The 24,990-nt window shown below is 41.0% G+C and overlaps 1 protein-coding gene across 1 annotated transcript in view; it reads left to right on the forward strand.

Moving 5' to 3' along the window:
* Positions 1-3,567: 3,567 nt before the first annotated feature.
* Positions 3,568-24,990, forward strand: part of LOC137916173 (beta-catenin-like protein 1) — a 45,824-nt gene continuing 24,401 nt past the window's right edge. The window contains exons 1-11 of the mRNA XM_068759253.1: positions 3,568-3,597; positions 5,000-5,236; positions 7,215-7,321; positions 8,195-8,334; positions 8,791-8,888; positions 11,605-11,698; positions 13,557-13,648; positions 14,276-14,348; positions 16,652-16,710; positions 17,109-17,257; positions 20,145-20,326. Coding sequence (XP_068615354.1) covers positions 3,568-3,597; positions 5,000-5,236; positions 7,215-7,321; positions 8,195-8,334; positions 8,791-8,888; positions 11,605-11,698; positions 13,557-13,648; positions 14,276-14,348; positions 16,652-16,710; positions 17,109-17,257; positions 20,145-20,326 — 1,261 coding nt within the window. The remainder of the gene's footprint in view (positions 3,598-4,999; positions 5,237-7,214; positions 7,322-8,194; positions 8,335-8,790; positions 8,889-11,604; positions 11,699-13,556; positions 13,649-14,275; positions 14,349-16,651; positions 16,711-17,108; positions 17,258-20,144; positions 20,327-24,990) is intronic.

Genomic DNA, 24,990 nt, shown 5'->3' on the forward strand with positions numbered 1-24,990 from the left:
GATTTTGCTCTAAACATGGATTAGAAATATCCAAATGTGTTTTTCTCATTGTGGTTTAACCGTAAGCTCCCAAACCCGTTCTCTCTTAGCACAGACTTAGCACAGAATAAAGAGGAATGAACAGAATTATATTGGGCTTCCAGCATGTTCTCAAACATGCTAAACCTGTTTAGTATGTTCCGGATCCTTCACAATGACTTTACATTAACATCCTTATTTAAACACAAAAGATGATGTTTGACTGAACCAAACAAAATATGTTTAATGGCAATACCCTAAAGCAACTGTCACTTTTTTTAAAAATTTATTTACATCATTAATGACAATCTAAAAGTTACAGTATTGATATTAAGTGAAATATTTCGAAGAAAGCGTAGTATATTTTTCATTCTTACTGATAAAGAAGACGTAAGCAGAGCATCATAGTTCAAAGATTTGCTCTTTCTGGTGAGTTAGTAGTGAACAGGTTTTCCGCTGTAGCCGACCCCAGCTGACATGGGGCAGGAGGCGAGGTACAGCCTGGACAAGTCACCAGTTTATCGCAGGGCCATAGAAAGACAAGCACCAACTCACACTCAGTCATACTTATTTAGAGCAACCATTTCAACTCAGTTGCATGTTTTTGGTGGTGTGAGGAAGTCAGAGAACCTGCAGAGAACCCATGCAGACACGGGGAGAACATGCAAAGTCCACACATAAATGCTCCAGGTGGAATCGATCGAAGGACCTTCTTGCTGTGAGGCAACAGCTCTACCCACTGCACCACCGTACTGCCCCTCTTTGGCTTAAGTGTTTCTAAATTAAGAGGTTTTCTACTAATGTGAGTAATCACTTGAATAATGAATAGCCACAATCTTCTTTATTACATGACTTCCAACAAGTCACTTTTTATACAGCCCATGATAATATATGATTCCCTCTATTTCTGGATACTCAGAATGCTAAAGATTATAGCGCCGACCTCTAACCAAGTTCTTTTTTTGGGGGGGATTTTTGTCATTGTTGGTTTGCTTTGTCAGTACCAAGTACTTCGAGACTGATCAGCGACTTTTTGACTTTAAATTCTGTTTCCACTTATAATACACGTGGGTGAACCGGTTAATTCATTTAATTAATTTAGATCTACTTAAAACACTTCCACCAGTATAAATTTTACTGCCGACTTTCTGTATCATATCTTGCGCTTCTATTTCACAAGCTTTTCCGCAGAGAGCATTGTGTGAGTGTGTGTGCGCGTGTGCCCATTCTGCTTCTATTAGCTACCCCTCGTCTGCTATCACCCAAAGGCATGGGCCACCACCACAGCCATCATATTCATAAAGGAGATAAAATTAATTTGCTTTCTCTATCTCTGACAGCCACCCTCCACCTCTTTTATCTCCCTGTACTCCCGTCTTCCCTCTTCCCCACACTGATCATGCTATTTATCTCTAAAGTCGAGTATGCCTATTCCAACTTCTCTCTCTCTCTCTCTCTCTCTCCCTTTATTTGTTGTTTTACCACCTCACATCAACTCAGACAGTAACCTATGTCAGGTTTATTTACCTAGTGGAGAGGAAGGCTATTAGCCACTGCGTGCTTGTGCTTGTTCGTCCTTATCAGGAATGCACCATGGTACCACACATTCATCTCGTCTTCTGTCGGTTGTATTGTGTTATGCAGAAAGCTTTGTTTTCCTTATGCCGCCTAGGCCAATGAATTATCTCTAATGAGCTGTATGAGTCTGCAGTTGTTGTTTTAAATACTAAGATGAATTCCCAAAGCCACTGTACTTTGACGTAAGGTTTTCAGTGAAACCTCAAAACCAGATGTATTAATGCAAAAAGGTAACATGCAATGAAGTCTGGAAAAAATGTACCCAGAGCCCTTTAAGAAAAGAGAAGCTTGAGCAGACACATTACACGTCCTACCACTTGTCTCGGATGTTCAGAGCATGAAGAGGCAACATCCATCCATCCAACATCAAATCTTGGCTATACGAGGAGGATAATCATGTTGAGCATGGAACACTTTTACATATCAGTTGTTTGAGAAAAATGTAATAAGTATTTTTTCTTGATGCACTATGGTGACTATAAAGAACTCTGCTGATGTGATGCATAAATCAACTCTTATAAAAGCAGAGAAGAAAAAAAATTCATTTGATTGCACAACATGACTATACAAGGAAATATAATAAGAGCTCCCTCATCACCACCCACTCTTTTAATAAAAGCATTGCCACGCTGAATATTTAGCACACTTATGTTCCCTGCCATACCACAGTCACTCTGAACTGATTTCACGCATCAGCCCTTAGAGCTTGTGTAAAATTGTATTGTTTTGTTTAATAGGAAATGGGGGCATGATTCCGTGAAAATTATCCTGCAGTTTTGCCCCGGAATATTCATGCAGGGAAATGATGATGAGATGTCATTAAGCAGACAGTTGTGTATGAAAAGCTCTTGGTTCCCTCAGGGATGTGGAATGGGTTAATCACCGTGTAAAACAAAAAGGATTTTGTAATAATGGAGGCTTTCACGGATTAACTATGGTGGGAGTTCAGAGTCAGCTGATTTCTAGTTGTACTTTATTTCACATTCACAATATATTTTGCATAGAATGCAGTTGGAGTCCAACCATCGGTCAGCAGCACTGCTCATGTAATTAAACAAAAAGTGTTTCCTCTGGCATCTGGAGCTTCTCTAGGCTTAGGATTTTATTATGAATTTGTCATTGTGAGTGTGTGTGTGTGAATGATTGTCTGTCTGTGTGTCGCCCTGTGTGTCGCCCTGTGATGAACTGGCGGCTTGTCCAGGGTGTACCACGCCTCTCGCCCTTTGACTGCTGGGATAGGCTCCAGCATGACCCGGTAACAGACAAAGCAGTCAAAAAGGTGAATGAATGAATATTCAACTGTAATACATGTTTGAATTGAGCGTGAGAGTAGTCGTTATTCATAAACATGTCGTCCAATCACAGTGTTGCCCGGCACAGGGAATGGACAATAACACCAAACACATTAAATGTACCATGCAACTTGGTTTAATATAACATCTAAACATTACTACCATGTTAAAGGTAGAGTTAGTAAGACATCAATTTGCAAAATACACATAAATGTAATAATAGGCTAAAAAGAAAAAAAGGTATTGGCGACTTATGATGTTCCACCATTATGCAAATTTGGATGTACATCTGAATCACTATCAGTTTTAAAATGCTTGTATTGTGTGTTTTTATTTACTGTGCATAATGTATAATTGAATAAATCATAACTTAATTATTTACATTTTTTGTCCTCGTTGTTACATTGAAGAATTTTCTTTTGACGTCGCCTGGAAACAAATACCGATTCAGGGTTTTGTGATTTGGAGCTCTCTGCTCGCCGTCCAGTTTGTTGCAGTAAGTAGTAACAGTTCACGACAGTGGAGAGCTACGACAGTACACAAAGGCGTTTTACGGCAACCATGTGTCTGTGGAAAAGTTGCATTTAGCTCGGGGAATAAAAAAGTGAAGCGTACGCTTTAACTTATTTCCAACGCTTGAACAGGACATTTTCGAAGTTAAGATTTATCATCGGTAGAAATGGATGTTGGGGAGCTCCTGAATTATCAGGTAAATGTTTTATTCTGCGCATCAATGTGAAGGAACGCTAACTTAGCGCATTCATTGAGTTGCATGCAAAAGTAACACTTGCAGTTGCTGGTGAACGCTATAAACAATCTTGGTCTAGTTATTATTAACTTTATGTCTGTTTGTCTTCGTGCGTTGTCCACCAGTGAATAGCATCTAGCATCAGCGTTTGTTCTGTTCTGCTCTTGTTCTTAGCAATAAATAACGTTAGCAATTAGCGTGCTAGCAGTATAAGATGTTATTCCGTGTTCAGGAATACATTTGACTTTTCTACGGTCGAATAAAAATGTAACTTGTTTATTTTAGTAGACTAAGTAACAAAAAATATTTAAATGTTTATTTCTCGCCCGAATTTAAGACAAAATGCTAGTTTTAGCACTGCGTTCTCAAAATTATTCGCTTCAGTCTGTAGCATACCTCATAAGAGCTAACGCATCTATGTGTCGAATGCTGCATTGTACCAGCATTCACAACTCTCCATCAGATGCCTAAAGTTTATAATGTATTGGCCTACATTTACGTCTAGACCGCATGAAATGTTAAACTCTGCTGTCAAATGGATTCTCTCAAGTGTCGGGAAATTCTAGAAGAAATAGTCACCCCCTGTGAAGAAAATGAAGCGTTGATGTCACTTTCCAAAAAAGGAAAGTTATCGCAACAAGGTCTCAAAATCCATTAAGGCTCAGTTTTAGAAGATGTTGTGGGTCGTTCTAGATCGACCTACGTTGACCATCACAGGTGCATCATAGCGAAAAAGGTTTTATTGGATTTGAAGAAGGTGGTTCTGATATATTTTTTCAACTTGATGAGAAATGCGTTAAGATTCTTCAGTGAAACGGACGAAATTGACGTGCATTGCTTTTGTTTTATGCCATAGAAGGATGCACCATACTGGAGATGCTTGTCCTCGAGGGTTCAATCATTTTGAGACTGCAGTAATCAGGAGCACTTTGTTCCCAATTGATTTGGTAGTTGAAAGCAGCTGGATAAATATTGTGTTTTGCTAATAAACCTAATATACAATAGTGTGGAGTCATTTTGCTTCTAACAGAACATGTTGCATCATTTTGATTTGGTAGTTGAAAGCAGCTGGATAAATATTGTGTTTTGCTAATAAACCTAATATACAATAGTGTGGAGTCATTTTGCTTCTAACAGAACATGTTGCATCATTTTACCCTTCATTCCTGTTGACAGTAAATACTGGAATAAGGAGTGGCTCACTTATTAACACTTTCGTCGCAGTAAAATATCCATTCACTATTCTATGAAATGCATTTAATTTTTTTCCAAGTTTTATTGTCTCGAAATGAGAGGTGCCGATCAAAACACTTGAATACATTCAATGTTAACATATTTATCTTCAATTTCTTTCATCTCCTAGCCCGATAGAGGGGCAAAGCGACCCAGGGAAGGGGATGGAGGAGCAGCTGGAGGAGAGGATGATTCCAGAGGAGGAAAGCAGCTGAGAGGCGCGAGTGCCAGGGAGCTGGCTCGATACCGAGAAGCAGCAGGGATTGGATTTGAAGCAGGAGGTGAAATGAAAGAGCCCGAGGAGCTGATTGGGGATCGGAGGAAGATTCTGGATAAGCTGATGGACCAGGATGGAGAGGAACCTGAGGTAATTCAGATACCATACTCCTGTTTAAGTGTCACAAGTCAGTTACTCCCTTTCTAAAAATCAGTAATGTTACAATTGTGGGTTTGAGTATTTTTTGTTGCTGCATTTTTTAATTGATTATTTTGAGATGCAAGATTCTGTCACACTAGCACACACATGCGTTTTATTTGTGATCACAACCTGAACCATTCCTCTTATGAGAATAAGTGTGTGCTCCGGTGCTTTTAAAGGTTCAAAAGGAAATCTACAATATTTGTTGCCCAGAGATAACATTTTAAAAGTGGGGCTTATTTTGTTTTTGTTTTTAGGTTTATCAAAACGTGGAGCATTCGGAGCTCGGTGGAGATGCAGGATATGTTGTAGCATTGTAGTCGTGTCCTGCTGCATCCTTTTCCCTGCTGAATTCTGCTTCATACTCATACATGTCAGACTCTTAGTAGCTGGCTGAATCCAGAAGTGAATCCCAGCCTGGCTCACCCTGGATTCGCAGATAAACTTCTCCGTACACACCATGATATCTGACCTTTCTTAAGGGAATGTCCGTCTTTCAACTACCATCTAGTCTTTTGTCACGTTCAATCTATGACCTTTAAATATCAGCCACACAATTAGAGTGGAGCCAAAGACTAATGTGTACGGTACATTACTGTTAAGGAGCAGAGTCGAAGTTGAGCTTTTACACTCATGAGACACTGTGATGCAATCCGACACCAGTGCCATTTGGACACATGTGCATACTGACATTTATGGGCAACACATTTTCTGGTGAAGTAATCTTGAATGTCAGGCAAAATGGTAAAAAAAAAAAGAAGATTTTCTTAAGAAGCAGCTCAGATTGATGCTGTAGTTGGGATGGCTGATCCCAACTACAGCAGGCGTTGTGTTTTGGTCCCATTATGGATGTCCCGATCAGGTTTTCTTTGACCCCGAGTCATTTGACTCCAGATCTGACAAAAGGTCATGACAATAACGATCCATATATATCCAAGTCCTGATTGGGAGCTAACGTCCCATTCTGATCCGAGCCCAATCCATTCCGAGTCCGCAAGCTTGTGATCGGCCCCGATTTCCGATCAGAAGATCGGATTGGGGCATCCCTAGTTGCCATTCACCGGTCATTGTTTATGCCTTTTCCGGTGCTTGTTGCTTCCTGACATGCTTTTTACCTCAGGAGGTTATGGTTTTTCTGGCATGATCTGTTTGTCTGCCTGTTAGCGAGTAAAAGGTTTCAGGAAGTATTGGGAATGTTACCTGGAACAGATTACTATTACTATAATTTTGGTGATGATACTGAACAGATCCTGGATTCGGGATCACTTTGAAATGTTCATTAATATTGCAGTAAATGGAGCTTCAAAATGTGTTGCTCAATAGCTCTGTGGATTATTGACCGATGTTTATGGAATTTGAAACAGTCATGTAGGGTAAGGATCTCTATCTCACCACCGAATTTCATCCGGATTGGTTCCGGATTGCAAATATGTTTGAGATTATTCGTAAAATGGGGGGTGCACTTGCGTTTTGGCCTGCTGTGCATTTAATATTAGAGAGAGAGATTTCTAACAAGCGCCGTCTTATAGCAGAGTCAATTCCACATCGGAACAAGTCACCGGATTTGTTCTATCTTTAATACCTGAGGAAACAGATCCAAATTGTTTTCACAACAAAACAATTTGTTTTTGGACCCTTTGAGTATTATCTCTCTTATTACCTCCACAGAGGAGGCTCTGTGGAGTCCAGTGTAATTTCCTAACCTGTCATCATCTGACCAGCACTTTACAAGCTTTTAAGCCAGCAGCGGTCAAATACTTGAGCTGTTCTCTGACACACAGAGAACATTTCTTTCTACTTTTCTCCACTTACATACCCCTTATTTCCGTTCATTGTTATTCCAGCAGACTTTTTCTCCCTTCATTTCATCTTTGCTTTTAACCTTTCTCCCCTCCCTTTCTCCTTCCATTTTGTAATAATCAAACAGGCAGAACTAGTGGATGAGACTTCAGTGAAGAAAATGATCCTGACCTTTGAGAAAAGGTCGTACAAAAACCAGGAACTGAGGATTAAGTTTCCAGACAACCCAGAGAAGTAAGTCCATTTCTGATTCGCAATCTTTTGCTTTCTTGCTCGTGTATTTTATTACTGGCACACACTTATATGAATTAAGGTAAATGTAAGCAGTCTAACTGATGGATGCATACAGTGCTATGAAAACATTTCTTCTGTTCTTTGTGTTTATCAAACTGTCGCGACAAAATTGCGTGCTAAATTCTACACACAGTTCACCTGGACAAGCACAACGTTATACAGACACCAGACATCAAAGGTGGAATGTTCTTTAAATGGATTGCTTAAACCAGATGTGACAACACCCCCTTGTATCCCAAACAGTTCAGACTCACCAGTCCGCAAAATAATCACCAAAAGTTCTGAGGATCACAAAAGAGGTGTTCAAAGATCAGCTTTCATGTTCTTCTGGCTTTCAAGGGGCCTTTCTCCACCACCGCTCTCCCATGGATGTCTTTTGGCCTGGTGGCTTTTAATGGTGGATCCACCAACACTGCCCCATATCAGGATGATGGAGGGATGCAGATCAGTGGAGACCCAGAGCCTTAGAAATAGCTTCTCACACTTTCACCTTCTTCCTCGTCTGTTCTGGTATTTAGTCACAAAATAGTCGTGATCAATTTGGCTGCTTTTCTTTCATGTTATAGATCAGGAGTAAAGTAAATCACAAGATCTTACAGTATGTTTTCCTAGCACTGTCGTGCAGTCACACACTCCCAACGCATTGTGCTGTGTGACTCACAATCACCAAGGTGAACTGTGCAGAAAAGACTGCTGCTGAAGTTCCTGACATAACACTGTACCTCTGTAAGAAATGCTCAAATTATTCTACTGCACTTTTAGACGCTAAGTAGTAAGCATGCTAATTATGCTTCTTTTCCTTCTCTGATCCAGATTCATGGAGTCGGAGCTGGATCTGAACGACATTATCCAGGAAATGCACGTCATTGCCACAATGCCAGACCTCTATCACCTGCTGGTGGAGCTTAATGCTGTCCACTCACTGCTGAGCCTCCTCAGTCATGAAAATACTGATATCCTTTCAGTAAAGATTGTTTTTTTTAACTATCTGATGAAAACAAATATGTTTTGCACATTTTGTCTGACAGCTGATTTTTATTCTAGCTAGCACCCTGCAAAAAAACAACAACTAACAAACCATCAGCGAGCCACACATGAATTGCTTGTTTGGAATGTTTGAGGAGTGCGTAACTCTTTCAGCTCCAAGTCCGTTTGTCTCTGATAATCAGGTCAGCATGTGCAACCATGATGTTTGTGATCCATTTCCAGAACTATTACAGTTGTAACAATTAATGTATATGTGCAGCTGAAGCTTCGGCGTCATTTTTCAATGATAGATTTCCTTAGCTGGTGTCACTTCATCTCGGAATTTGAAAGAAGTGAGCTCATTTGACCTCTGCAGAATTCTAAATGCTAAATCAGCGGAGTGCTCTTTTAACACAAAGCCTCTTGTCCTTAACCCGAATCACATGTTGCCATCGCAGTGGTGGACCTCCTGCAGGAGCTGACGGATATCGACACACTCCAAGAGAGCGAGGAGGGTGCAGAGGTGCTCATAGACGCTCTGGTAAGTGCATCAATATTAGACTGTATTGATGAAGCAGCACGTTGTCAAGTTTGCTCTCTAAAACATGAATATTGATTAACTGGGAGTATAAATTGCATTGTTCACAAAATGCGTCATGGGAAAAAAAAATATATATACCGGTATAAGTCGCAGTTTATTGGGAAATTTAATTTACGAAATCCAGGCGTACACAACAAGCTAATTAAATGTCCAGTATGTTAATGTCATACATTATCAGTTATTCAGCTACACGTAGCATACACAGCAAGCTAAATAGGTGTCCAGCGTGTTAACATTATACATTAACAGTTATTCAGCTCCACAATAGCATAAATAACATACCTGGGAGGCTGAAAAGGCAGAATTAACATAACAAGCTCGCGAGTCCAACAAGCAAATTACCGGTAATCAAGTTTACCAAAACTCTTGATGTCATTCCACATCACTGAATGCATTGAACATTGTTGTTCAAGCTCTTATCTGTGGACTCCTTCCTCCATATCTGGCCAGCTTGCTTTTAGCCCGCGATTAGCTTTTTTTGTTTTGTTCATTGCATTAAGCATATCCTCAGCTTTTCGCTAGTCCCTCGCATATTTCTCACTCACTCCAAACTCTCTTTCTGATGCTCCACTAACATTTTCAGATGCATATTTTACTACCGTTGGCTTGCAATCGGCAGAATAAGATTTTCTTTTGGGGGTATTTGTGTTTACTCTTTCAGTTGTCTATAATTTAATGTTACATGAGTATCGCGTACCTGGAGTTGTCATGAGCCTAGAGCGCCCTCTCGCAGCGCCTTCTCCAGAATAGATGTATGAAATGTAGAAGTATTTTAAAATAATCATAGAACCAGATTTTCACTTTTTACTATGAGAACAAATCGAAACATATTAGAAAGTAACTTGGCCAGAAATAGGGAATTTATTTGTGCTTTTTGTCACCGTAAAAAAGTAAAATCATTAGTTCAACCAGTTGGCTCTTTTTAGCGGGATGCCAATGTGAATTGTTGTGGTAATTAAATACATTTGAGATTTAATTTGGAAAGTGACACGAATTTAGTCAAGGGAACAAAAACTCATTTCAATGTGTAATGTCAGCCATATCATTATAGCATCTCCTCTCACACCGTTTGCTCTGTCACCCTCCAGCTGTGCCTGTTGGCATCAGCTCTGTCTTTAACATCCTCTCTCGCTCTCTCTGTGTCTCTGCCTCTCTCACTCTTTTTTGAGGTTTGGACTCGTGCCGTCTATGGAATGGGAAAGTTATTTTTTATACTTTTTTTTTATGTGTGCTGACATTTAGAGCAACATAAACAAAGGTCAAACGACAATGATGTGCAGATACAGCTATTAAGGAGAAAAGAACTTTATGCCCATCACGATTACGCTTCATCCAAAAATCTTAACTTATCGATTCTCACTACAGTGAATGAAATTTAGTGGCTCTATATATGAAATTTAAATATTAGGACTTCTGTGTTATCAGATGCATCATTTAACTACTGTAATAATTGTTATAGGAATTTTCTTACAGAGAGGGACAGACATCCTTTTAAAACATGCACTCATGACCTGTACTGAGGGAAGAAAATGTTGGCCTAGTTAATAAATACATCTTTTAAAAGCCTGATTACAAGCCATTTGTTTAATAAGCTTTAATCTGTGTATTTGTGGAGTGAAATATCTAAATCATGCAGGGAAGTTAAACAATTTTCAATTTAAGAAGTGAAATAATTATTGTTTAGACTGTCAACCAACGCCCATGTATTTATCTCCTGTCTTTCAACTCCAAATGCATCTTGGCTCTAATTTGCAAAAATCGCATTTCTCACATTCTACTTGTGTCCAGACAAAACCACGGTAGATTGGGTGGCTTTGTAACACTGGGGACAAAATGCATCTAATAAATCCAGTCCATTTACTGCCCAATGGCGCGCCCACGCTCTTCTTTACGGCTACTTCCAAGGGAAACGGTTTGAGGGCAGCAAGGGTTGGTTGAATCCATTTGTCTCTCCTCTTTGAGGTACTGCTTCCAGCTCCTTTGTCCTTGTTGCCAGAAGGCCAGGTGTTATCCTTGATACGATGAATCAAAATGATCCACGGCGGTCTCTGGTGGCTCATAAATCTGCGTCGACTGTCTGTCTGCTTTCATCTGTAATAGTACTTTTCTCCAGCCAGGCGGAACCCCGCGGCGCGAGCTCTGTTTGGTTATGAGTTTCCAAACTTGACTTGACTGAAAACACATGGAAATGCTCAGAGACGCTCAGACAGGAACCAGGTTTCCTCTGCCAAGGGTGAATCTTAACAAAAAAACAATCGTCGCATTAACATCATGCCTCCACATTTTGTCAGCTTTCTTCTGAAGTGCTGCATCATTTTGCAGACCACATGGGATAACAATAGGGATGGAATCTGTTTGCTATTTTGACCAAAGACTGTCACAGATATTTCATGTAAGTGTTTGGGAACTACCGTAAGCATAAAGTGTCCGAACATCATGTTTCATAGCAGTCAAGATCAGCAGAGAAAATATGTTCTCTTGTCGAACGACAAAAATGTACGGTATAGAGGCGCTGGACTAAGTCTTCGTCCTTGAATGTGAACCGTTCCTCGATCAACCCTGATAGCTTTTCCAGATGGAGGAATAATGTCTGCCATGCCTGATGGAACGGGTTCACATCTTGGTAAAATGTTGGACTTCACCTGTCTGTCTGCAGCTGGAGGGTCAGGTGGTGGCATTGCTGGTGCAGAACATGGAGCGGCTCGATGAACAGGTGAAAGAGGAGGCTGACGGCGTCTTCAACACATTGGGTAAGGGAACGCACTTCAGCGCTGCGTTTCGGTTGGTGATGTGATCAGTTTTGATTTGATTCGCCGACTCGCCGCTTCTTGTTGCTGAAAGCACAGTGAGCTAACATGAGCTAACATACCCATAAACATATCCCAGCAGCTGTATAGCAACTAAAGAAGATGCCCTCTGTGTCTGCACGGCTCCGCGTCTTCATTCATATTCCAAACATGCGAGACAAATATCTGGGACAGATTTCAGTGCTGATGATTAAAAATCAGGCTCTGATTAAGACAGCGGCTCAATAACATTTGGAGCCCTCGTCTCGTTTGGGCTCAAAACGTGATGAGCTCTTCTGGAGAGCGGCGACAGCCGCTCCTCCTGGATTTGGGTTTGACATTACAAAGAGGACGTATGTCTTAACTCTATCTGTGTTCTTTAAGCATTAACAATGAAAAGGGCCCTTGACTTTATCAAGGAGGACGACGGAAAGACGCAAAGACTCATTTCAAAGTTTTCACCGAAGGAAGAAGCGTAGCGTTTGTATCTGTGGTGACAGGCCGCTGTAAATGCGAGTAAGAGTCAGTGTTTGTGTCACAACGCTGCATGCGGACATGAGGTGCAGGAGCGAGGGGGCACATCTGAGGAGTCATGGGCTATTTAGCCTCATATGAACCTGACTTTTCTGCCTCCCTCGGCGTTGAATGAGTCCTCTGAGAATTTTTTTTTCTTCTTCCCTTTCTTGCCGGATTGAGGCCGGGTGTCAGGAGAGCTGTTTAGGTGTTGTGTGTTTGGCTCTGTGCGAATGTGTTATATTGAGGGAGCAGTGCTTGTGCATCTTCTATTCATGTATGTGACAATGTGTTATCAAGGGAGCCCTCCAAGCTTGAATAAGCCTTTTGTCTGCCTTGGCTGCTCTGCTCTCTGAGCCTGCTGTCCTGCAGGAGCCTGTCGGTCTGCTCGGTTTGAAACGCTGATAAAGGCGCTCCCTCCCTCCCTCCCTCCCTCGGCACCCTCCTTCTCCATTTCTCAACATTTCACTTCAGCCCCTTTCTTCAGATCTATTTATTTTTCGGACAGAGGGGGGTTGATTTTGTTTTTGCATGTTTCTTACACTGTCTCTTATTCTCTCAACTTTCCATCCTTCTTCTTTTACTGCTCTGTTTTTCCTTTTCTCCTTCCAGTCATATCACACCACGGCTCCTTTCCTTTCTCTCTTCCCCTGCTGCAGTCTCCAGTGATGGGCACATCATATAGCAGAAGTGGCTTTGTTAATAAATACAAACTTACGATGCGGAATTATTCCACAGCACGAATGTTCCCGGATTATGTTTTCCATCCAGCCTCCTGTGTTTGAGTTGTCCTTGTCGCTCTGTCCAGAACATACCTCACAAACTACAAACCAAACGAATATAAATCATGATAAATATGTTGATGTGTCATTTTCTACAAGTTGTATTCTTTTGGTTTTCATGGAAACACGATTTCTACGTTTTATCTCAAATGTGGTCTTTGTTTCCACACACACACACACACACACACACATGCGCCCTTTGGCATTTTGAAACTAATGCTAATGATGGTGACTCTGAGCGATCCAGAACGTTCAGTTCTTGACCAACATTTGCAAAAACTAGTTCTGCATGGTTGGTGTTTGCAGTGGTTTTTAATGCACCCACATACGGCAGAGTGGGTTTGATTCCGGCTCACGGCCGTTTGACGTTATGTGGCTCAGTGTTCATCTTCTTATCTGTTGGTCAGTAGTTCGAACCCCGGTTCTGCAGCAGTGCGGTATATTATACTACTCTAGGCTCACCAGGGGAATGGAAGATGTGTGCTTTTCAGAAGTTGGCTGTTTGATGTTGTTATCGTCTTCCTCAGCTATCACTGAAAACATGGCAGAGTTCAGACCCGGCTTGTGCACGGAGGCAGCTCAGCAGGGACTCATGCAGTGGCTACTTAAAAGGATCAAGGTGAGACACAACACTTCATTTCAGAGCTGCTGCAGAAACAGAACATCAACTGGTAGGTTTTGGAATCAATGAATTACCCCTATATTGAATATTTGTAATTCTCTGATAATGATAATATTCAAGCAGAAAACAAAAGAAAAAAAGTTGGTTATAAATGATAAACCATAAAAAAATATTTAAATGAAAACTTAACAGATATTTATTGGGTGTTCAATTTAGAATAATTTATCATGCATTAAATTTCTGTACACATCTGTGCGTTTTAAATTCTTTGATGATGCCACGGACCAAACCGTCATTAAATAACCTTTCCTGTAAAACCCTCCTCACAGTTCTTGTCAGTCATTTGTAAGACATTTTAGAAACAAATTGAAAGCTGTTAATAAAAAATGTGACTGTAAATGTTGAGGATGAGCTGAAGTAGTTCTGGTTGCATCTGGAGAATCGTTGAAACGGCATCCCAGGTAAAGAAGCCAATCCACAAATGTGAAAATTTAAAAGATTTGTTAAAACTTTCTGTACACCAAAAACAGAATCTTCTTATATCCTTTGTTTTCCATTCTCGTACTCTGGACTCAGTCATGGAGTTTCCCAGCTGGAGTGGCTAAAATTAATCCCTTCTTCCAGATAAAGATGCCGTTTGACGCCAACAAGCTGTACTGCAGTGAAATCCTGGCTATCCTGCTGCAGAACAACGACAGTAAGTGCATCTCTATAAATGATGTTCATTACAGCATTAATTTCATCATTATCTGATTTATAAGTTCCATTTATATGAGCCAAGTTAAATTAAACTAAACCGTTTGTTTGTCCGTCCTTCCGTCTGTTAGCAAGATAACTCAAAAGGTTCTGGATGGATCTTGATGAAAGTTTCAGGAAGTGTTTGGAATGTTACCAGGAGCGGATGATTAATTTTGGTGATGATCCAGAAGAGATCCTGGATTCTGGATCAGTTTGAAATCTTCGGTAACATTGCCGTCAATGGAACTTCAGCATTTGTTCCTCTATGCCGGTTTGTTATTGACCGATGTTTATGGAGTTTGACACAGAATGAAGTTCGTTTAAAATATTACATTTTAACATTGAAAACCCGTAACATTAAAAAAATCTATTACAAATCAACTCCGATTCACTTTTAACTTTTCATGGTTGGTGTATAAAGATACCAAAAACAATTTAGAACTTTTTGGCGATGATCCAGATCACCATGTGGGACAGTGTAAATCCAATTAGGAGGGGAATGAGGTGCTTGGTGGAGGTCTGCGCTCTCTGTTATTATTATTTAAATAACAATTACTACATGTGACAATATATATTATCTTCCACTCTTATCCATTTTTATTTTTAATCCTAGTTCATAAATGTTAAATTATTCTTGTTCTCTTTTACTCCTTCTCCCTCCTCTCTTTTTTAATATTTTCCATCCTTTTCTTTCTTTAATCACTCCTGACATTGTCTATCATTCCCTCATATCCTCTTTGTCGTTTTCCTCCATTGCTCCTTGATTTCATGTCTCCTCTCCCTCTTCCCATTCATCTCTCTCTCTCTCATTCCTCTTTGGTCTTTCCATGCCTGTTCTCCTCTTCATCACCTTGTCAATTTGCTGTCTTCTCCACTCTCGGATCCTTGCATGAGTTCTCATTAATAGTATGGGTCATATTGCTATTTCGTGGGACTCATTTTTCATTTTACATCAATTCTCAAATGCAAAATAAAATGTCAAAAAATGTCTTTCTTCTTTTCCCCTTAACACCTTTTCAATTTTAATCAATGGGAATAAGACAAATGACACCACTACTATTGCAGAAATTAGAATTTTGGACAATCCTCCATGAGCTAATTTGAATGTCATTATTGCTTTGTGCTGTTATACATGATTTAAAACCCTAAAATAGGTGCTGCTGTGAATAAGATGAGCTTCCGATTCCCTGCTGATTAGACTGCTTGGTATTTTACCTTGTGGAGGGCCTTAGGAGGGGAGCCAAGTATCTTAGCTGACTATTTTGATTTGTCTGGGTGTGTGTCTGTTAGCAGGACTGCACAAAAACAGCTTTACACATTTCCATGAAAAATGTTGTGCATAAGTCTCCCCCCCCCCCGAACATTGCATCATGCGTCTCTAGGTTTAAAAGAAGCGTGGTTTAAGGGTTTAGCCCCTAAAAATGAAGATTCTACTCAGGATATTAATAAAATGTTGTTTGACATTTTATTGTCAGTTACACTTAAAGCAGTCGACAAATTACCATGAAACTGAGGCCATGTACACATGTAGCCGGGTATCTCCAAAAACAAATATTTTTCTAGGGTTTTGCCTATCACCTACACGAAAACGCATATTTCCGTCTTTAAAAACGAAGGTTTTTGAACGCGTCTGCATATTGACGCCAGTAAAGGGAGTTTTAGGTTTCGTAATGTCACTGCTGTGACAAAAACTACTGTGACATCATAGATGTGCAACCTGCATGTAAGGAGGAATGTGGAACTCTTTAGTGCCAAGGCTCGGCCTCGGCAGGTTTTTGTGTTCTCACAACAAAAAGTTGCTTACTGCCCAATCTTTGTCATAAAGCGGAAATAGGTAACTACTATAAAAAAATAAACATGTCAAAAATATAAAACTATATAGTTGTTAGGATAATTATTTATTTTTACGCAGGGTGTCAGGGAAACTACTGTCAACAGTCTATACATCTTGGACAACCATAGAGTGTGTAATCTGCGTTCTTCATACTTTACCTCACATAGATTTCAGATTGTCATTCAGTCCACTGTCTAATTACACATCCTGTGGAATTAACAGCAGCTCGTCTCCGCTGTGTTTCTCTGTTCGTACTCATCTTATACTTTTGACTGGCATCCCCTCTCTTGGTTTCTCTTTTTCTTGTGTCCTTTTTCTCAGGTCTTTCCTTTTCTTTTTTGTAGCCATCTTGATTTAATGTCCTCGTTTTCCGGTTACTCCATTTTTATTTATCAGCCTTCCTCCTCTTTTCTATCTCTTGTCCACAGATACCAGAGAACTGCTGGGAGAGATGGACGGCATTGATGTGTTGCTGCAGCAGTTATCGGTAAGATATTTGCTTTTACGGTCTATTTATAGTTTCATCCACGACACCACGCTTTTATTTACCAGCCATTCAAGTGGGGCTAAAACACAATAATAATAAAAAAGAGTTTCTATGCATAATTTGTTGTAGCCAGGTCCAATAAGATATTTATTTATTAATCCCACCAGGTGAAAGTCCAAATTACTGCTGGCATTTTCTCACCTTGCATCTTCCTCCGCTTAATTGGATCCCTTACCCGACTAAGATTTCTGTCATGCTAGGTTTCTTCCCTCTTGCTAAAAGTGCACATATTCAACACATTCCCAAATTTCTAATCCTAATGCAACATTACCGTCGTGTTTTCTTTCTCTTTCTAAACGCTCCCCTTTTATTGATTTCCCGCCCTCCTTCCATCTCAGGTGTTCAAACGTCACAACCCATCCACGGCGGAAGAACAGGAGATGATGGAGAACCTCTTTGATGCTTTGTGTTCCTGCCTCATGCTTTCAGCCAATCGGGACCGATTCCTCAGAGGAGAAGGGCTTCAGCTAATGAATCTCATGCTCAGGTGTGACTGCACTGCACTATGAGAAATGACAGCAACAGGGTTTGCTGTTTTGCTGCTTGATTCAGAACCATCACCGTCAGAGGGGCGATAAAATACTTTGTTAGCTGGTAGGGGTGACAGAGCATCCTCGGTCATCCCAGGGCGGGAGGTTCCCTGCTTGGTAAAACACAGGATTATATTTGCAAACGATTGTAACCTGTTTATGTTTACAGTAATAGATGGCATCCACGTCTCTTTGGAAGCAGGAATGCATTTGATGCTCAGCTTACATGAGCGTCAGTCTCCTCCCTTGCTCTTAGTTTCTGTTTTTACAATTTGGGTTTAATCACTATCCTTGTTGAACAATTATTGTCGGCTATTTTTGTCATTAATTGGTAGCCCAGCAAGTGTGGCTACTTTGAAATGAGCACCGACAACAGTGCTCACCAGAAATGCAGAGGCAATTGCAGACTACTTTGTTAAACTCTAAAAACCATCATTTTATCATTCTTGGAAAACAAAATGAAAATCTCGATGGAACAGGGAATTGTTGGAGTTTATTTTTCTCATGCATTACTACTGAAAATATATTTTTTTAGCTTGAGGGAAGCTCGAATAAAATAATATTTGAAGTAATCTGCCAAAACGGGAAGCTTTGCAATAAGTACTCATAAGCGATGAGTGCCTCAATGCTATAAAATATGTTCTTTAAAAGGCAAGCATCTGAAGCAGAGCCCAGCTCAGAACGTCTCTGGAGCTACGAGTCTGGACCAGGGTCCGATCAGTGCCTTTGCCTTCTGGTGCTTAGAAGAACATTAATATTATATTATATTATATTAGAACAGGAAGAAGCGCTGCACTGAACATGTCTTCTGTCAGCGCTAATGCTAAAGAGGCAGCCAGCCGAATCCAGTCTGCAGTCTGGACCAGAGAAAAGCATGAGACGTAGCCTCAAAGATTCGTAAAGACACGTTGAAGAAATCTTCACAACTGTTGTAGAAGTAAGGTTTGGATCAATATCTCATTATTGGAATGCAAAACCTGAATTCAGTTTAAACGTTAACCAGGGAAAGAGAATTGATAAACTGGAGGAGGAGCACGCAGACATGTGGCTATTAAGAATGAGTTGGAATTTTTTTTTAGTGGTGGAGTAACCTGGTTACAGCACCAGGGTTTTCGCTATGTCTCTTTATCAGTTTTATTAGTGTTTTCATTTGATGACTTCTTGCTTTCTAACTGAAATGCAACTAAGACAACATCTATCCATCCATCCATCCATCCTCTCGTAGACGAGATGACCTCACTCGTCTCGTCGCCACCCGTTTGGATTGGCCACAGCAGAGTTCATGACACTCGGGACACCACAGTTGGTCAGCTGTCTGCTGACTGGATTGCTCAGTTTTCCTTTAAAAAATTCACTATGTATCACTTCCCCTGGCCTCTCCAGCCGTCCATCACATCTAATGTGTCTCTCTGGAGCACCGGATGCAACTGCCTGAAATATGTGTCCCTCCTCTGAGATAAACGCTGTCTTCTGTCATTGGAGGGAATGGAAGAAGTGACATGACAGACAGCTACCGTAATTGCTGAACTATTATGCGCACCTGTGAAAAAGCCGCACCCACTGAATTAAAAAAATTATATATTTTGTACTAAAATAAGCCGCACATATTCGTAAGCCGCAAGTGCATTGAGACAAATGATATTTAACGGAACACGGCTCGTAACGATATCCGCAGCAGGTCTCCAAGGTGAACAGCCTCTGGCATGTTAGAATAAGGGAAGTCGGCAAATCAGATCCGTAACTTCGGGATAAGGATTGGCTCTAAGGGCTGGGTCTGTCGGGCTGGGGTGCGAAGCGGGGCCGGGCTCGAGCCGCGGCTGGGGGAGCAGTCGCCCCGTCGCCCTCCCCTCTCTGCCCGTCGGAGGCTGCGCGGCGCGCGCGCGCGCCTGGCGGGGTGTCCCCGTCCCCCTTGCCCCCGTGCCCCTCATCCTCCGTCCGCGGGAGCTTGGTGCGGCAGGGGTGGGGATGCCCGGGAGGTCGAGGGGGTGGGTTCCTTCCCCGCTACGCGGCGCGTCCGACGCCGCGTAGCGGATGGCGGACAGGCGGCGGGGACCGGGTACGGCGGTCCGGCGGCGGCGACTCTGGACGAGCGCCGGGCCCTTCTCGCGGATCTCCCCAGCTCCGCGCAAGCGGGGCTTTCCCTCCGGGCGGGCGGACGTTAATTTTGTAACGAAAATAAATAGGCTTTAACGAAACACGGCTCGTAAAGAAAGTGGGAAAATATACGTAAATTTGCCGCGTCGTTGCATAAACCGCAAGGTTCAAAATATTGGAAAAAAGTAGCGGCTTGTACACCGGGAATTACGGTACATTTCCTGAGAAAGGGGTGTAAAAGGTGCTGGTGGGGTGTCAAGAGAGCGGAGAGTGAGTCGGCCTCTCCTTGATGCCAGCACTTGCATGATGGAAAACAGATGTAAGCTTGAGGGAACACAGAGTTACTGGTTAATGGCTGTACTATAATGTGGGGTACGTCTGTAGTTTAGTCGATAACAGTTGTGAGCATTTTTCGTTGATTTTATGCACAGTAACTTTTTTTTGGCCGTTGGCACAGGTGCTACAGAATGCTACAGAAGTTCCTGCTTCAATGGACCATGGCTTTAAAGGGACGGTTGTCAGGAGGATGTGGTTGTCACGGAGATGGTTAATGAGGGGATGCTTTTCTTACTAGTGAAGATCCCACAACACATTGAACGTGGTTGTACTCGTCATTCTTGCAAAAGTGATATTTCTAGAAACTCAAGAATCTTTTTACAAAGAAACATTCATTGATTTGTGGTGGATATACGCATTACACAACGTTAATTATTGTTGACTTCAGCATTATTTCCTCTCTCTTTGCTGCAGAGAAAAGAAGATGTCTCGGACCAGCGCTCTGAAGGTCCTGGACCATGGGATGATTGGACCGGAGGGAGCAGATAACTGTCATAAATTTGTTGACATTCTGGGGCTGCGAACCATCTTTCCTCTTTTCATGAAAACTCCCAAGAAGATGAAGAAAACTGGTACCACAGAGAAGGAGCATGAAGGTTGGTCACTAATAGAACCATGAAAAGGCTGCAATCGGCTCCATTCGCCCTTTCACTAGCCCCCACAATAGAGCTGTACTTACATAATTTACGGGCGTATGTCTGTACACATCGAAATGCCCAACAGGCTAGTGTCTATCCATTAGTCTGTCATGTACTGAACTAATATATACTCTAAATTCCATGTATATTTGTTTGCACATGAGGCAAAGCAACAGCTGAGAGTGACAAGTATTCTCGAAGGCAGCAAGGAATCACAATATTTTTAGTCTGTTAGTTGTTCTGTGGTGCTAATCCAAACTTTAAGAAGCTTAGTTGCCTTTGGTTTGGTGTGTTTTATATAAATACATACTTTAATTTGTGTCAATTCTTCCAATTCTTTAAATCCATTAACATTCCGTATTTGTTTCCAGCTCTGGATACTTGACATCTCATTTAACAACCATTTAAAGAAATAATTCTTCTGATTTGCTGATTTCAAAACTGAATCCATCATTATTATTTTTTACATTAGCAATTCAATTTATTCCTATGAAATGGAATGTGGATGTGATCAAGTGCTATTTGATCTAATGTAATAAGGTGTACAAACCCAGAAGTTCACTTTAGCAATTATTTTAACAGGTATATATTGTACATATTTAGAATACATTTGGTGCTTGCCCAGATAAATCTGTTTTACATAAGAGAATTTGTTTCAGCTATTTGTTTTCATATATTTAAATTATTTACTCCTTGCCGATCATCAAAGAATAGCATTTATGCTACTTTAAAGTTTTATTTGAGCTCTAAATTTTTTTTTTTAATATGTACCGGTATATGTTTTGTAGTCTAGATGATGATTGATGGTGTGATGCTTATTTCTCTAACAACCTTCACACATCATAAATTGTATTTTTCAAGATTAAAAATCCATAGCTTGCAGAAATGCACTAATTTAAGTGAGTGCACTTGTCACGGCAGAGTCGTTTGTGTTCCCGCTCTGAGTTTTCTGCATGTAGTTACGCCCATTTCCTCCTAATCTGCTCATGTATCACGGTTTTCTGCCTCTTCAGCCTGTCAGTTTACACTATCAATCCAATCTCGAATGACTTTCCTGACTGCGCTCTGGAGCCTCCCTTTGTCTATGAGTGGAAGATAAGTGCAAATGAAAGCCAGAGAGAGAGAAAAATATAGGATGTCTCTGTGAAACAGGATGATGGAATTCAATGGAGAATAAACTGAAACAAAAATGGGTAGAAACCAGGTCCATCGCTCTGCCTTTTTGATGTCCAAACGGTGGAATCCTGCCTCACTCCCTGTCTGTATTCATTACGTTTGATCCCAGGGCTTCCCAACCCTGCAGAGAAGGAAAAGTGGTCTTTCCTTTGTGTCCTGACTCACCAACAGATAGAATAAATCAACCTTTGAACTCCACAAGCAACAGGAGGGAGAGTTGGGAAGATAACCCATCTTAGTGGTTAAGCCTCTCCCCACTGCACGTCGGAGCCCAAAGACAGATACACCTTGGAAGATTTTTTTACGTTTAAATTTGAATGCCTGATGCTATGTTGCCAGGCTCCAAATAATAGCAAATGTGATCATGTCAATTACTGTCAGAGAGGATCATCACTACCATGAATCGCCACAGAGAGACAGGACAAATGGAAAGACAAACTGCATGTACCATGTGCAGTCATTTTGTGTTTCTTGAAATGCGGTATACTGTACATTGTGGATTGCTGTAATCATTTGTTATGGTGGTGCAGAGATCCACGGCGTGGTCATGGAGATGGTGTTTCTTTGTCTGGTGGCACGGCATCTGTGTGTGTCGTGTTGAAAACGGCATTCGCAATGTTTGTAGAGCGTTGATATTCTAGCGTCGAAGCCAAACGACAAACAATCTGACAATGACTTTACCTTTGGAGAAGGCAAAAACAATAGTGTTTTTTTCTTCTTCTCCACAGTCATATTAAGTCCAGTCGTTAATAGATGATGAAGTCAGCTTCAAAGTAATGTTCATATTCATTCTTATTTGTTCTTCAGTCATTTTTCAAATGCAGGATTAATAATCATGTCACGTGGGACATAATCATGATGCTACATTGTCATATAATACAGTAATTAAAACACGCGGCCCCATCTGGTAATTGAAGCAGCATTGAGAAACATGACTGGACATCAGTTGGCCTGCAGTAATGACTGTTGGAAGAGAGCCCAATAAATACATCATTTGGCAGTTGGTGTCTGTAAAATGATGCAATTTAGAAGTTTTAACAATTAAATATGTACATGTTCGGCATTGGAAAAGGTTTTTCATTATTATTATTAGTTCTGATTGGTATTGTTTGCGATGAGAGTTTCAGCCTGTTTATGATTTTCCATCATGTTTCCATTGATTCGTCAAACAGCTCAAGGCTTAATGACATCCCTGTCATAATATAACGTGTATTGAGTGGACCCGCCTCCTCAGTAAGACTACTAATTAAAAGTGCCGTGAATCAAGTGGTTCTCCAGGGGAACACAATAACAATGTAGATTAATTAACTATCATCCACCTCGAACAAAATTAATTAGTAGGTACGGTCCTGTCTGTACTCCAGTTCTTACATTCACACCGCGATGCCGTCCTCCATAAACACCCGGAGCAAAGATTGATCCCTGTGAAATCCCTTTTGAAATTGACACAGTGCGAATGACCAGGGATTGTCAGGCCACTTGAGCATAAAGAATGACATAATTAACAGAGACATTTATAAGTGGGGGAAGAAATATCCAAACAAAAAAAAAAAAGGGACAGATTTCTGCTCATGAGTATTCCTGTCGCGATGCTGCTGTTCTCCTTGTTTTTAACAGTCTCCATTTATTGTTTCATGGACTCTGTCATTAATGGCGAAGTGAGATTGTATGGTGGAAATTGGTGGCAGCTGGCTGTTATATTTAGGCGGCTAATGATGCAAGCAAACCCGAGAGGCACCAGAAGTAAACAACTAATTTACACGCTGAGGCACAATAGTCGTCGTTCTGTCTCTGGATCCAACTCTGGAAAAAGTGCTTCTTTGTGCTCTCATGAGCTTGTTGGCTTTTGATTGGTGGAGAGATGGTGAATTGGGAGGGAACAGAGGCACCTGCTGTTTTTTAATGCAACGCCAACACCTTCAAGTGTCGTGAGTGTCCTCATCATGACCTGTATTTGCAATTAAATGCAGTAACTTGCATAAAATGCAGTGATGAATGCGGCTTGAGCGTGGGCTCAGGTCTGCGTTCGATGAAACTATTTTGTGGATCGACTGTCGGAAATGTGCAGCAAAGGTCCAAAGATGGGCGACGATGCTTCTAATAAGGGCGTTTCATTACCAAGATAACGCATGGAATTTAATCAGCCCATTACTTTATCATTATTATCTACTCTGATATTAACGCATGGATTTAGAATGTATGACTGCATGGCAGAACTCTAAGAGACGAGATAAAGTAGCGTAATGCAGAAAACTCCATTAAATAAATCGTATTTCAAAGGCAAGACGTTCAGATGCAGCGCTCGTGTGTTCGTCCCAGCTCCCCGAACAGAGCGCCTGTGGCGCAGATTGAGATCAGTAGCGTTTTACATGATACAAGTTTGATTATAATCCTTGTTGTCAGTCGTGCAGTGTAATCCTATTATTAGTGTTTCAGTGGGAGAGATTTGCTGTTGGATCCCTGTGTAAAGACGCTTCTAATTAACTTCTTCACATTTGCCCTTTACGCGAGTGTGGATTGATTGTGCTCTATCTCTATATGCCCGCGCTGTAATGAGACATTCCGCAGTATATTTTACAGTTCAAGACTCCGCAGAGGACAGGATGCACTCCACCTTTAGAATCAGATATCAGTGCATGAAGTCCCACTGGAAAATATATCGTATGCTTTTACTGCTACTGTACACGTTTGCATTTTCAAGTGCTTTTTCCTTTGTTCTCCTTGGAGAAAGTCAGAAACCAAAATGCATAAATTACCAGTCTAGATAAATGGTGAGCCTATTTCTATACAGGACATTGAATCTTTATAACAGTAGCATTATTGTTTTATCATTGACAGATCAGACAGAGGTCACAGTCAGAGGTTCAGAAAGCACCTTATGACACTACGACGATGTCACAGATTTAGAATAATAACTACGGATGTCCTGACCAGTCATTTGATTTTGAGTCCCAATCCGATACTTCTATAATTTTTTTATCATCTTATTTCAACATTTAACTCTTAAACAGAGCACTTCTGTGGCATAGCTTGAACATTCAAGTAATAAGTAAAATACTTTGGACTTGGACTAGTGCAACAGGAAGTATTAAACACAAATATTTAAAATAAAATCAACAGCACCTCAATTGCAGGGCTTTTGTCAGCCACTTCAAAATACTTCCACGCCGCAGACGTACACGTGCGACTAGCTTCAAGCTGCTTCCCTGTTTTACATTGCTTGACGGCATTCAACCAATAGCGTCACAGGAAGTGATGTCATATCGCACGCTCTGCTGTTTCTGTGGAGCAGAGATGGCTTTCTCCGTGACTCTGCGTAACTCCAGATCTGATAAAAAGATAGCTCATTGGCTGCTCAGCTGCAGCACAATAAACATTTAAACATGTTTTTAAATGCCACTTAGGCTCAGATGCGGCAGATCGTGTGGACTATAGTTTTTGTTTAC

The sequence above is a fragment of the Brachionichthys hirsutus genome, unplaced genomic scaffold (assembly GCF_040956055.1).
Source record: "Brachionichthys hirsutus isolate HB-005 unplaced genomic scaffold, CSIRO-AGI_Bhir_v1 contig_310, whole genome shotgun sequence".
NCBI classification, from domain to species: domain Eukaryota; kingdom Metazoa; phylum Chordata; class Actinopteri; order Lophiiformes; family Brachionichthyidae; genus Brachionichthys; species Brachionichthys hirsutus.